The sequence below is a fragment of the Ambystoma mexicanum genome, chromosome 10 (genome assembly GCF_040938575.1).
Source record: "Ambystoma mexicanum isolate Mex_15411 chromosome 10, UKY_AmexF1_1, whole genome shotgun sequence".
In the NCBI taxonomy this organism is placed as follows: Eukaryota; Metazoa; Chordata; class Amphibia; order Caudata; family Ambystomatidae; genus Ambystoma; species Ambystoma mexicanum.
In genome coordinates this window covers 1,321,085,883-1,321,099,666 of record NC_090932.1, presented here as the reverse complement: position 1 = coordinate 1,321,099,666, position 13,784 = coordinate 1,321,085,883, and the positions used below count along the sequence as shown (strand labels likewise).

General features: G+C 47.0%; 1 protein-coding gene across 1 annotated transcript in view; it reads right to left on the bottom strand.

Annotated features, from left to right (window-relative positions):
- PITPNB (phosphatidylinositol transfer protein beta) overlaps positions 1 to 13,784 on the bottom strand; it is a 915,448-nt gene that overhangs the window by 775,782 nt on the left and 125,882 nt on the right. The window contains exon 4 of the mRNA XM_069619364.1: positions 3,300 to 3,445. Coding sequence (XP_069475465.1) covers positions 3,300 to 3,445 — 146 coding nt within the window. The remainder of the gene's footprint in view (positions 1 to 3,299; positions 3,446 to 13,784) is intronic.

Genomic DNA, 13,784 nt, shown 5'->3' with positions numbered 1-13,784 from the left:
GGTGTCCCTACCTATCTTATGTGCCGGGTCAGAAGGATGAAACAGACTAGGGTTCACCATGTTTCAACTGTGTTTATTAAAATTAAAGGGAAAAGGCCTAACTTTCCCTAATCTAAGGGTAGCCCCACCTAACAACTAAAACGAGGGTACTTGTCGTCCATATACAAAAAGTCTGTCCTCAATCCCAAAACTCATCTATCCTGACCCTACCACTAATTCCAAACAACTAAAGACCAGGAGAATGACACCCTTCTCCTGGGGTTTGAAAGTTAACTTCCCAATAGACATATTCCGTTTTAATATGGAATACTGAACTAACATATTTTTCACAAGTTCACTTAGTTCTTTCATAGGATTTTTCCACATCCTGATGGATAATCCTTTTAGATTCTTCAAAGTTCGTTCTGCACGAGTATTGACCCCTAACTACTTCTGTGTCTTGATCCTTTCAGGCTATAGTCTCTCTTGCTCCTTTGGTATTATTCTACCCTCAGGGTTGTTGACCAGTAGATTATTCTCGGTCTGGTTCCTGTTGACAAACAGTCTCTCTGCCTCTTTCGTTCCTAGTAGTATGGGTTCTTGCTCTAAGAAACTAAATCCTATGAATCCTGGTTTCTCCATTTATCCCCCAAGATTTGTGTAATGTACTCAGAGTTTGGATTCACTCCTGTTATGCTCTTTGATATTATGGGGATGACTAAAAAGAGTCCCATAGTTATTTACACACTTCTTGGCGTCCTCAGCACTTCTGGGACAAGTATGTGGTGTTCTCTAGTTATTCTCACTCTTTTCATAGTCTTTTCAATTAGGGTGTAGCCAATCTATATAGCCGCCCCTCTCCCCCAGTCTCTGCACTTCCCGTTACCTTCCTGGATTCACGTCACTGGGTTGGTGTCTCATCTCAATACTTTGTTTTTTCAGTGCAGGATGGCTTCTGTGCTTTCCTTTGGTCTCCTCCACAGCTCGGCTCGGCATACTTCTTGAATCGTGCTTCTTGTTTGTGAGATCCAGCTTTCTGCCACTACTAGGCAGAATATTGCGAAGTGAGCTCACCTCCCTAGTCTCATAAGAAGAGGATGCCCACTCGTGAGAAGTGACTGAATCTCACGATTTGTCCCACTTACTAGCTAATATGCTGGTCAGTCTCTTGTGGAAGCCCAAATAAAGAAGTACACTGTCCAAATCGACCCTAACTGACCCTAACACTATATAAACTAACCAAGGCTATGATAATGACTCCCTTCTTCTTAGGATCCTTCTAGTATCAGTCTATAAATTGGTATAGGATACTTAAATATCCTGTCGTCACTTCTTTGATCAGTCCCTGTAACTCTTCCTATGGGCCTGTGAGCTTTCCTTTAGGAATCGCCTTGTTATATCTCTTACAACTTTCACCCTCTTGATTGTAGGTCTCAGTATATTAATTGACTATATTCGTGGCATGGGGCTATTATCCCCATTTGTATACAGGGAGGTATATATGTCTATCATGTACTACTGGTTTCTTCCCCCCAACCCACTCCTCCAAGGTATTAATATAATTAGCTTATCTCTCTCTTCATTCAACCTTTCAATAGTTTGTACTTTTGGGTTACCCCACTTTGAATTTACTTTAGACTCTTTTCCCTTTTCCCAGGATATAGCAATCATGGGTTCTTCACTCTCTTTATTAAGCTTTGAAATAGCTTCCTCTTTCATGTTCTTACTCCTTAAAACTGGCTTATTTCATGAATAACATCTTTTCAAAACTAGTACTGAGACGAGTTGGCTCTACACCATAATGATTCCCTCTTCAAGGCCACCCGTGACTCCTTTACTCCCAGTTACCTTCTTCCTCTGGGAAGAACATTGTCTTGAGTTGGATTCCTCTGAATACCTCTCGCTTGTACTCAGTCACCGGAGCCTTTCTCTCGGCAGTGTTTGTTTTCTTTCAGTCTCTAGCACCCTCTTGGTTTCTCGCTTCCTCTCCATGTTTGAAAGGGGAACAGAACACCTTCTGTATTCTCTGTGAAGTTGGTTGGACCTATGGTCCATAACAGATACTTCACTGTGGCCCTGCCACCATCTATCCTCAGGCACCTGCCCTGCTGAATTCTCATGTTGCTGCTACACCGCAGCTCTGGTGTTTCGCTCTGTGCAGTAGAGCGAATATGAAACTCCCAGGCTCTTTGGCTCCTGCAGGTGTCACACAGCTCAGGGTCTTCCTGGGCCACAGTATGCTTTCCTCTGTATCTTTCACCACATTCTGGTTCATTGAGATTACGTTAATCAACATTGTAAAAGGGGTTCAACTGTATAGCTGACTTGTGTGTTCGGTTCACCCTATACCACAGAGAATGGCCAATGTTAACATGAACACTGGCAGCTGTGATTGATTTGGGTCACACAGGATAGCAAACTCTGCAAACCAAAAATAGACTGCAACAAGGGCATCCCTAAAGTAATCAACATTCTCAATGTGTGGATGTCAAAAGCCTGCAGTAGCAATGTGCAAAATGAAGCATCCCTGGCTAATGGTAGATCCTCCTGCAGTTCATGGATCAGAAGGTCTCTCCCTGTGGTCAGTCTGGGAATTGCAGCTCAAAGGCAGAACTAAGCTAGAGTGACCCTAAGAGTCCAATAAGGCTAGGTGTGCACTTCTCCAAAAACATCAGAGAGGGGACTGCTTGCTCCTTCTATCGATTTACAGATAGAGTAAGGCACCATACTTTCAACACCATGGCAGGTTGGTGACTCTTCCACTTGGGGAAATGCCCTTCCTGGTTCATGGATGGAGTAAACTTTGCCGCGTGTGAAGAGGTGGATAAAATAGACCGTTCAACGTATTGGAATAATTCAACATCTTAATTTGCTCTCTGCTGGAAAGGGTTGGAGGATTAACTATAGGAGCTAAGGGACAATACAAAAAAGGGACATCCTCAGGTAGCAGTGACAGGATGGAGGAATGCATCAAATCAAGTGAAAGGGATAGAAGCTAATGTAATTAGTCGAAAATCCATGCCTTAATATAATCCACATAGTTCCAGCTTGGCTCCACCTACATAAGGGACCGAAGTACGAAAAGATGGTGCACGTTTCCTGGAGGAACTGCACATACACACATGCTTCCACTTTTTCTATATCTCAGAAAGAAATTCAACTTTCTCAATAATAAGGGTACAATTTTCCCTGTTGTCTTGGCAAAGGGGAACACAATATTGTAAAAATATGCACTGTTCATCTAAGCTTCCATGGCTACAGAATAATTTGTCATCATTGGGTTAGTGGAAATCTTTTACCTGAAAGCAAACAAGACTTACCTTTTCAAATGATAAATCTTGTGTGTGTATTGTCCCTTTTCACCATCCTTTTCATATGGTTCATTCTTTAGAACTTCTATACCTTCACCACCTCCAGTTTCATTTTTACTGGCTTCTGCCACAGAAAAGAGTTGCCCAACCTGATACTAAGGATGTAAAGAGAAACAATTAATTAGCCAATCCACATGCAGTAGAATAATTCTATAACATAAAAAGACAAACCCTTTACATCATGAATAGATCAGTATTCTAAGCACATGTAGACCTAGACTACCGTTTTACAATTGTTCTGTAGCTACACAGTTTTAAGGTTCAATTACCTTAAATGTGGGTGTCATTATCTAAACCAATAATGCCTGATAAAAGAAGATCCATGGATTTCAACTACTTGATGGATAGTGGTAGGCCAACTCCATTTTATTTCCATTTAATACTGTGGATATATCATAGAGGGACAGTCAAAACCTTAACATAGCAGAATGGGCATACACATTGCACAAAGCAATACTGCATAAAAACATTTTTTTTAAAAAAAGTTATTAATGACGGATTCCAACCACTTTCAAGCAGGATTCTAATAGGCTCAGTTATTCGCCTCTCTAAATAAGCAGGCGACTCATCCCTCATGCAGGATCCCCCCAAAGCAGGGATAGGGGGGCAAAGGACCTGAGGAGTGATTCCAGCAGCACGTAGCAGCAAAGCAACTTGTAAAACCAGACTGTTTTGCGAGGGTCCGCACAGCCGATGAAAGCAATTGAATGAAGATAAGCCTGTCTTGCGCCGTCCTCGCTGTCCCAAGCGTCCGTAGGCCAGTAACCCTGGTCCTTGAACCCTGACTGGACAAAGCTCCTAACGTTAAGAAGAATGGGCTTCAAGTACCTCAGCCCTCTAGGAGATTAACTGATCCCCAGGTTCGTCTAGAAATGTCACGCCAAGTAGTGCACAAGGTCATGGGTAGAGATAATTCCAAAACAAGCCTGACATTTACCACTAGACAGCCAGCACACTGCGATCAAGCAAATAGAGCACATTAGGCGAAGGTAGGAAAATACACCAATCCAATCAATGAAAAAAACTCAAGGCGAGACAAGACAAGTGAAAATGTGCCTGTTCAACACACGCTCTCTCAACAAGCTTGCACAAGATATACACAACTTAATTAGAGAGGAAGACATTGATCTAGCCTGTATCACAGAAACATGGTTGCAGGATCCTGTAGGACCAACATGCACCACAGCAGCTCCAGAGGGCTATGTGATGAATCATAAAGAAAGGGAGACTGGCATGGGGGGAGTTGCCATAATCAACAGAGACTCAATTGAAATGTTTCCAGCAACCACCTTAAGCGATGGCTGCAAAATCTCAAATACACCCCAACAAATGAATATACAGACCACCATCCCTGCTTTCGGAGTTTAATGAAGATTTAACACAGCAATGAAACTCCTTGAAGGGCCCGAACACTAACACTGGTCTTGGGGGACTTTATTCTTGGCGTTCCTGTACCATCTGTTAAAGATGCCATCCACTTAGAGGAAATCCTTAACAACATCGACTTTAGAGTTAGGAACACGGAGCTACCATGGTAAATGGTAACCAACTGGACTGAGTAATCACCAACAATTTGGAGACAAGTGACTTCCAACTCAAACCTTGTATTTGGTCAGACCACTCCACCGTCCTCTTCTCGTTGACACTAAATACATCTCCAAGAAATAAAGTGAATGTACCGACTAAAAATAGGAATTACAAAAACATCAAGCCAGCACATCTGGAACAATGTATACTCAATACATTAAAAGACTAATGACGAGGATTCCTGCGAAAAATTAATTGCAAACTTTTCACATCACGCCAACCTAATGGTGGATCAAATAGACCCTTTAAGAACGAAACAGTTAGATCTAATGGCAACCACCAGAAATAGTTTAATAACACCCTTACCGCCTTAAAAAAAGAAAAGTGGAGAATGGAGGACAGATGGAGGAAAAATCCCTCCCAAGAAACCAAGAACAGTTGGAAAGAGTGAAAAACATACAAAAAATGCATATGTGACATCAAAAGACATTTCTGCAATGAGCAAATAAAGCTGGTAACTCCACGAGCAAATGGTTTGAAAATCAATAGAAAAACCTAAGGCGTTAGCTCCACCCTTTACTTCATCTAAGGTGGGACTGTGACAATGTACAATCAGCCTTCACTGTCAAAGTCAACAAATCAAGGACCCAGCTTTGGGAGGCACAAAAACAGCCATCAGATCAAATAGATCACTCAGTAGGAGCATCGATCACATGCCAACAGGAATCTTTCCAATTTAAAAACGTCACCACAGAAGAAATACTGAGAACCTTAAATTTAATAAGACCTACCATATGTGAAGAAAATGCCACTCCCCCCAAAACTTATCTTGGAAAACGCCAACATCTTTGCTCCATTCTTATCTAAAATGGTGAACGCACCCTTCCGTGATGGACATTTCCCAGAAAGCATTAAATCTGTCACTGTCACGCCTTTAGCAAAGAAACCGGACACAGATCAAAGAGACCCCGGCAATCTGAGACCGATAAATTGCAATTTCTTGCTAAAAGTACATGACAGGATAGCAACTGTCCAACTTCAAGCATACGTGCAATCCAATAATATACTACATGGTCAACAATCCGGATTTCACACAGCTCATAGTACCGAGACCGCAATGTTGGACCTGCAGTCACACATGCTAAGCATCGTGGAAAACGGGAACACTGGTCTCCTCATGCTGCTAGACCTTAGCGCAGCCTTCGATTTCTCAGACCATAATCAACTCAAATCGACTCTGGTGAAGGTGGCCAATTGCTCTCCTAAAGCAATAAGCTGGCTAGACTCTTTCCTGTCAGACAGAAAATCCAGGGTTCATTGGGGTAACAACTTTTCATTCACTAAGACAATTGGCTGCGGCGTGCTTCAAGGAGCCAGCCTGTCTCCACTACTCTTTAATCTGTACATAAGATTCTTATGTCTGTTCCTTGACAAATTGGGTGCCTTTTTCATGAACTACGCCGACGACACTGAGCTTGTGGTGGAATTGAGCGTGGACTACGAACAGGATAGCACAAGAGTGGAAGAAGTCTACAAATCCATTGAGAACTGGATGAATAACAACTGGCTATGTCTAAATGCAAATAAGACGAAGCTAATGGTCTTCTGTCCAAGCCATGCCAGAGCCAAACATAACAGCTCATATCAATCCTTCTGCATAAACAACATCCAAATCAAAGTGGTAGACAGAGTAAAAACATTAGGGATGTATATGGATTTGTCATGAATGCCGAAGCCCAAGTTCTCCAATTAAATAAGAAATGCGCATTACCACCTTCGTTTCCTCAAATCAATCCGCCTCTACCTGAGTGAAGACAATTGTTCAACAATAGCCAGATCCACCATCCTATCCAGGCTAGATTACGACAATGCATTCATGCTGGGAGCAAATCAGGGCCATATCGCCAAATGTCAAACTATCAAAAATAATGCGGTAAGGATTATAAAAAGAAGTCCAAATCGGAACATAAACGAGGATAGAAGGAATCTACACTGGTTAGCCGTTGAGGAAAGAATTGCTTTTAAGGCTATGACACTGACACACACATGCATCCACGGGACTGCCCCGTCCTACCTGAAAAGCAAATTGGTCACAAACATTCCAAAACGGGCACTCAGATCAGGCTCAAAAGGTCAAATCGAAATTGCCAGATTGAAAAAGGCTAACAGACTCGGGAAAGCCTTCCATATTAAAGCAGCCATGACGTAGAAAATACCTACCCATCTCTTTAAGACTAGAACAGAAATACACAAGTTTCCGGAGAAAACTTGTTCAAATGACAAACCCGTCCTAGGAAACCGATACCCCCAATGACTTACTGAGCGCCTTTGTACTGTGATTATGTGTGTTTTGGTCCTTACGTCTTCATGTCAGCGCCCTGATGCTTGCGAGCTACTGGCGCTATATAAAAAAATAAATAAAATATTTGTACCTGCATGGATCTCAGGGGCAACCACTTATTTTTCGGGGACACAATCCCAATATATATGCACATCAAATTTGGGGTAAATCAATCAAATCTATCGGTTTAATGGAGTTTCCTCACCCCACGTATCCTCCAGGGACGCACATTTCAGATGCACTCCCATTTATACTACCACCCACTAATCCTGGCTCCCTGTTTTTGGGTTTTTTTTCGTGTGTTGTTTCATTCTTGTTTTTTTAATATAATTTTGTCTGGTTTCATTGATTCTGCATACACGTGATTAGATAGGAGAAGAAGCTTCATAAGTGAAGGTGGAGGAACATATCTAATGGGATAATAAGAACTATGTGAGTATCTAGGATACATCATGAAATGTTATCCCTAGAAATGAAGCAATCCCAGATTATTAAAAAAGTCCAGGATTCAAAATTGCCTGTAGCTGGGAATTATTTACCTCCTGCTTGTAGTCTAGGATAGCCTGGTTAGCCTGAAACCAACACCAATCAGAAGCTCCTTGTGATTCAGATGACCAGGTGGTGTCATACAAACATAGCTGTGTTCTCAAAGGGCTAGGTTTAGGAATGCACCTCAAGGAGAATAAAGGCACACGTAACGGTCATTACAGCATAATAGATACAAAGTTCAGAGTTTTGATCTTTTGCACAAGTTTGATATGCTGTGCAGTATGAACCTAGCTACTGGTTCCCCAGAGGTAGCCCATGCCGAAGTGGTGATGGCTTACATCCAAGAGTTGCTTTTAGCTCCTTTTCATCAAATCCTAATTTAGATCCCTGCAGTCTTGAGGTTTTCCTTGCAAATCAAGTTCTCCACAACAAACAGACTTCATTTCTGACATTCATTTCAAAGAGCTCAACCAGCTGTAGAACAACGGGTATCAATCAATGCTTGCTGCAAAAACTACCCGAATAATACCGTTTTATTTCAGCCTGCTTCAAATATAAACTGTACTTGACAGTAACATTTGGTTATACAACATTTTCTTTGCCGAAACAGCAATTTCATCAAACCTTCGCACAAATAGTTTGCCCTCAAAATATCCCCAAGACGCAACAAGACATTGTTTCTCTATTTGGCTATTTTCTACAGAGGTCTTCTACTTATAGAATATACTTTTGTATAAATAAATATTTTGAAATTTGTCATTTACTTTTTTGAGCTTAGTGGCCACTCTTGAAGAAGGGCATCCGGCCACAAGACAGAGTCTCCAAAAAAAGGGCCACTGCATTGAATGATGAACTGTTAATGTTTATTCACTTTATTTTCAAAGCAATATAACATTATAAAGAGGCATTACTTTCTTTTAACCACAACATGTTTTGAATTACCATATCTTATTGTTTGTGAATTAATAAGACATTATGGATTAGTTAGCACATATTTTCTACAAATTAACCCGTTCTAAAGTTATTTTTATTGAATGATTAATGTGAGAAAGACTCAAAAGTAAAAAGACTGAAGAAAAAATGGGTTGCTAAAATGCAAAAAAAGTGCAATTCTTTTAAAAGAACGCTATGGAACGCTCAAATTAATTAGCAGGAAGGAAGGAAAAAGTTACTTAACTGTAACTGTTGTTCTACAGCATGGGTCTGGCATGGATTCACATGCTCATGAATATTCCCCGTCGTCAGGCTGGAAATCCTCAGTAAAGAAAAAATCAGTATCAGTTTCGTTTCTGATCTGTCTTTCTTAGCAGTAACCAATCACTGGTCTCTGGGTCATACTGCCCCCAGCCAATGACTGCCCTCTCCCTAACCCCCTCCCCCTGGCAGCCATCCTCAGATTTGGTAGCACGTAAAGTGGCAGTATGACCAAGTGAAGAGCCGCAGAGGGGTAGGAGGGAGGGTTCGCATGTGAATCCATGCCAGATCCATGCTGGAGAACAACAGTTACAGGTAAGTAACTTGTTCTTTCTCCAGCATGGGGTCTGGCATGGATTCACATGGTCATGAATATAAGAATACATAGCAGTACACACATGCACAACCACGGGAGGTGGCAAGGCTCAACATTAAGCATTACATAAACTCAACATTAAGCAACTCTTACCTCCTCACCAGGCCCACCTTCAGGCGAACAGGTTGCGTAACACTGCTTGGCCGACCCTGGACTCCTCCCTGGAATGCCGGTTGACGCAGTAGAATCTCGTGAAGGTGTGCGTCGACCTCCACGTAGCAGCCCTGTAGATATCCAGCAGGGATACACCAGACAAGAACGCTGTGGTAGCAGCAATCGCTCTGGTCGAATGGGCTCTCGGACGGCCGGGCAACGGTTGGTTTGCCAACCGGTGACAGTGCATGATGAAGCCGGAGAGCCATCTGGAAATGGAAGCCTTCGAGAGGGCCTTCCCTTGATTCACAGGTGCAAAGTTCACAAACAGTTGTGATGTCTTCCGAAAACTCTTTGTGCGGTCCACGTAGAACTTCAGCGCTCTAGCTATATCCAGCGAGTGCAAAGTCCTCTCAGCCGGCGACGAAGGCGACTGGAAGAAAACTGGTAACACCAAGGGCTCGTTGAGATGGAAGTCAGACGGCACCTTGGGCATGAAGGAGGGGTGCGTCCTCAGCACCACCCTCGTCTCGTGAAAAGTCAAGTATGGAGGCTTGCAGGATAGGGGCTGGATCTCTCCCACTCGTCGTGCGGAGGTGATGGCCACAAGAAATGCAGTTTTCTACGACAGGAACTTCAACGGTGGCGAATGCAGAGGCTTGAAATGCGCCCCCATGAGCCTGGTCAGCACCACGTTGAGCTCCCACGCCAGGGCCGGAGCCTTCACCGGCAGGAATGAACAGAACAGTCCCTTCATAAACTCCTTCACCAGGCGATGAGACCACAGAGATGATCATCCCATAGTTCTGGTGTAGCGGGAGATCGTCACCAGATGTATTTTGATGGAGGCATGAGCCAGCCCCGCCTTGGCCAGCGACAGCAGGTATGGCAGCACTTGAGGGGGCCATAATTCGCAGAGGGTTAATCTTCTGTGCACGGCACCAGACAGAGAACCTCTTCCATTTGTGTCCATAGCACTTGAGAGTTGAGGACGCCCTGGCCTTTGCAAGCACCTCCTTGCAGTCCGCCAGTATATCGTACCCTCCAAACTCTAGTGCCGCAGGAGCCAGACCTGCAAGTTCAGCGACCCCGGGTCGTGATAGAGGATGGCGCCTCCATCTCTGGAGAGAATATCTGCGTCCATCGATAGTTTGACTGGGGGCCGGGGGGGACGCTGACAAGTCCATAAGGTCCAGGAACCAGATCTGTCTTGGCCACGCCGGTGCGACGAGGCTCATCCTGCACTGGGACCTCTTGAGTTGGTTGACTAGTCGCAGTAGTAACGGCAAGGGAGGGAACGCATACAGGAACAGGCCCTCCCAGGTGAACGAGAAAGCATTGCCCATGCTCCTCGGCTGGGGAAACCTGCTGGCGAACCTCTAGCACTTGGGAGTTCACCGCTGTCGCGAACAGGTCGATCTGGGGTTTGCCCCATCATCGGATAAAGCCCATTCACTTGCTCCTGACGCAGTTCTCACTCGTGGCATGAGCGCAGCTCCCTGCTCAGCGAGTCGGCGATGGTGTTCTTTATCCCTGCTAGGTGGAAGGGCACCAGAAACATCCCCTGGGCAACGGCCCAATGCCACAGATCCTGGGCCTCATTGGATAGGGCCGGGGAACTGGTTCCTCCCTGCTTCCGGATGTTGAAAATCGTGGGTGTTGTCGTCGGTGAAGATCCTTACCACCTTGCCCTTGAGGGACAGGAGGAACGACCTGAGAGCCCAGAACACTGCTCGGAGCTCCTGGTTGTTGATGTGGAGTGACCTCTCCTCCGGGAGCCAAAGGCCTCTCGCGTGAAGATCTCCGGTGTGCGCTCCCCCAACCCTCCAGGGAGGCATCGGTCGTCACCGTCTCCTGGTGTGCTGGGGTCTGAAAGTCCGTGCCCACCTCAAGGTGCGTGCGGGTGCCCCACCACTGAATCGCTTGGCGGAAGATCTCGTTGAGTGGGATCTTGTCTTCGAAGCTGCCCGCCGCTTGCATCCAACGGGCGTCGAGGAACTCCTGCAGGGGACGCATCCGCAGCCTGCATAGGCGCACCAGGTAGATGCAAGAGGACATCATGCCGAGGAGTGACTTGATGGACCTCACCCTTGCCACGTCCATGGCATGCAGGCGCTGAACCTTGGCCAGGATGGCCTTCGTCCTTTCCTCTGATGGGGAAGCCAATCGTGCCACTGTATCGAGCTTGGCTCCCAGAAACAGTGCGACCTGCGATGGAACCAGGTGGGATTTGGGGAAGTTGATGGAGAATCCCAGGTCTGTGAGCAGTTGGACGGTCTTCGCTGTGTGCTCGACGGCGAGCTCCCTTGTCCTTGCCCGGATGAGCCAATCGTCCAGGTAGGGGTAAACATGGATTCCTAGCAGGCGCAGCCGCGCCACAAATGGCGCTAGGCACTTGGTAAATACCCTGGGCGCCGACTTCAATCCGAATGGCAGGGCCTTGAATTGGTAGTGCCGTCCTTGTACTACGAATCTGAGAAACTTTCGGTGTCCTTTTAGAATGGGGATGTGGAAGTACGCATCCTCCAAGTCCAGCGACGACAGGAAGTCCCCTGCCTCCAGATGTCCCAGCACGTGCTGGAGGGTGACCATCCGGAACTTCTGGGCCTTGATGTATTTGTTTAACCGACGCAGGTCCAGGATGGGGGGCCAACCGCCTGTCTTCTTTCTGACTAGGAAGTATCTTGAGTATACTCCGGAGCCCCGGATCCTTCGGGACGGGCTCGATGGCCCATTTCTTGAGCATCGTCCTTACTTCCAACAGCAGTTGAGGGATGTGATTTTCCTTCCTGGCCATGGGAGGAATTCGGGGGCACTTCTTCACAAATTCGAGAGTGTGCCTGTGGGCCAGGGCATCCAGCACCCAGCGGTCGGTGGAGATGGACTCCCACACGCTGACTAATTTCGCCAGCTGGCCACCCACCGGGGTGCTCAGGTGGGGGCCCAACGCCCCGGCCGGTTCAGTCCTGCTTGGAGACCTGGCCTCCTTGGCGACGGGGTCCTCCTGACTTGCCGCGCCCTCTGTAGGCCTCTTGTGATGAGGAACGGGCTGCCTGGCGGTACGTCGAGGAGCCACCGCCGAATCCTTTGGAGGCACCTTGCTTGCCTCCGGAGTTCCGAAAGGGTAGCCATCATTGCTGCAAATCTCCCAAGGCCCGAGCCGTCTCCGTGTCGGTCTTGATGGCCTGAAGTGACTCGTCTACTGTTTTTCCAAACAGGTTGCTCCCGTCGAAGGGCATGTCCAGAACTCTGGTCTGCACGTCCTGGCTGAAATCTGTTGCCTTGAGCCATCCCCGCCGTCGAAGGCAAACACTGTTGCCCAACTGGCGGAACCCGGTGTCCGCGATGTCCGTGGCTACCGTTATGGTGTGGTCGTACGCCACCTCACCTTCCTGTAGGATCCCCAGGGCCTGTGCCCTCTTGTCGTCCGGTAGGAAGTCTAGCGGGGGGGAGATCTTGTACCACAACTCCCTGTCGTAGCAGGCCACAATCGCAAGAGCGTTGGCTGCCTTTATTGTCGTTGCTGCAGAGAGATGGCTCGTCGTCCCATAGCGTCCAGTTTCTTTCCCTCGCCGTCAGGTGGAGAGGTTGAAGTCAAAGCCGCCGCCCCGCCCCCTTCTTCTTGGCCGCCACCGAGACGACCGAATCTGGGGTCGGCTGCGCCCTGAGGCACAAAGGGGCGGAATCGGGGACCCGGTACTTCTTCTCGTACCGATCCCTCTTGGCAGGCGTGGTGGACGGGTTCTTCAAGAGAGCAAGTCCCTCGTCTCAGATGTCGTCAAGCAATGGCACAGCGAGGACAGTCTTCCTCTTGGCCCAGCCCTGTTGATAGAGGAAGCCTTCCTTCTTCTGTTCCTCGGGGCAGAGCTGGAAGAGCTTGGATGCCCTGGAAATCATGGCGTGGAAGGAGCCAATTACGTCGGGCGGGCAGGTCCGAGGGGGTGGTGATGGAAGGCCCATCCCGTCGTCACCACCGTCGTCATCGGTCCCGTTGTGGCTGTATCTGTTCCCGTGTCATCCCTATGATCAGGGGAAGGAGATGAAGGCTGAGCAGGCCGTGAGGGCTGGAAAGGCGGGGTTGGATGAACTCTCCTCTTGTTTGGAGGGCTTCCCGACGGGCTTCATTTGTGCAAGGCCTCAACAAGAGGTTTGAAGAGGTCCGGTCCGACAGGAGGAACCCCGAGGAGGGTTCCTCCGACCCAGCAGAACCTCTGCTGGGTCGTCCGTTGGGGGTAGAGGCAATCTCGTCCTCATCTCCGTGCATAAGGTTTGGATTGCCATCAAAAAGGCCGCCGAGTTGTCCGGCAATGGCTGCGACGGGTGCTCCTCCTCCTTGGGAACCTCGTCAGCGCCACCGTCGCTTTCTTCGTCCGCCTCCTCGGGGTTCCTCCTGAGGGACCGGACCTCCTCAAAC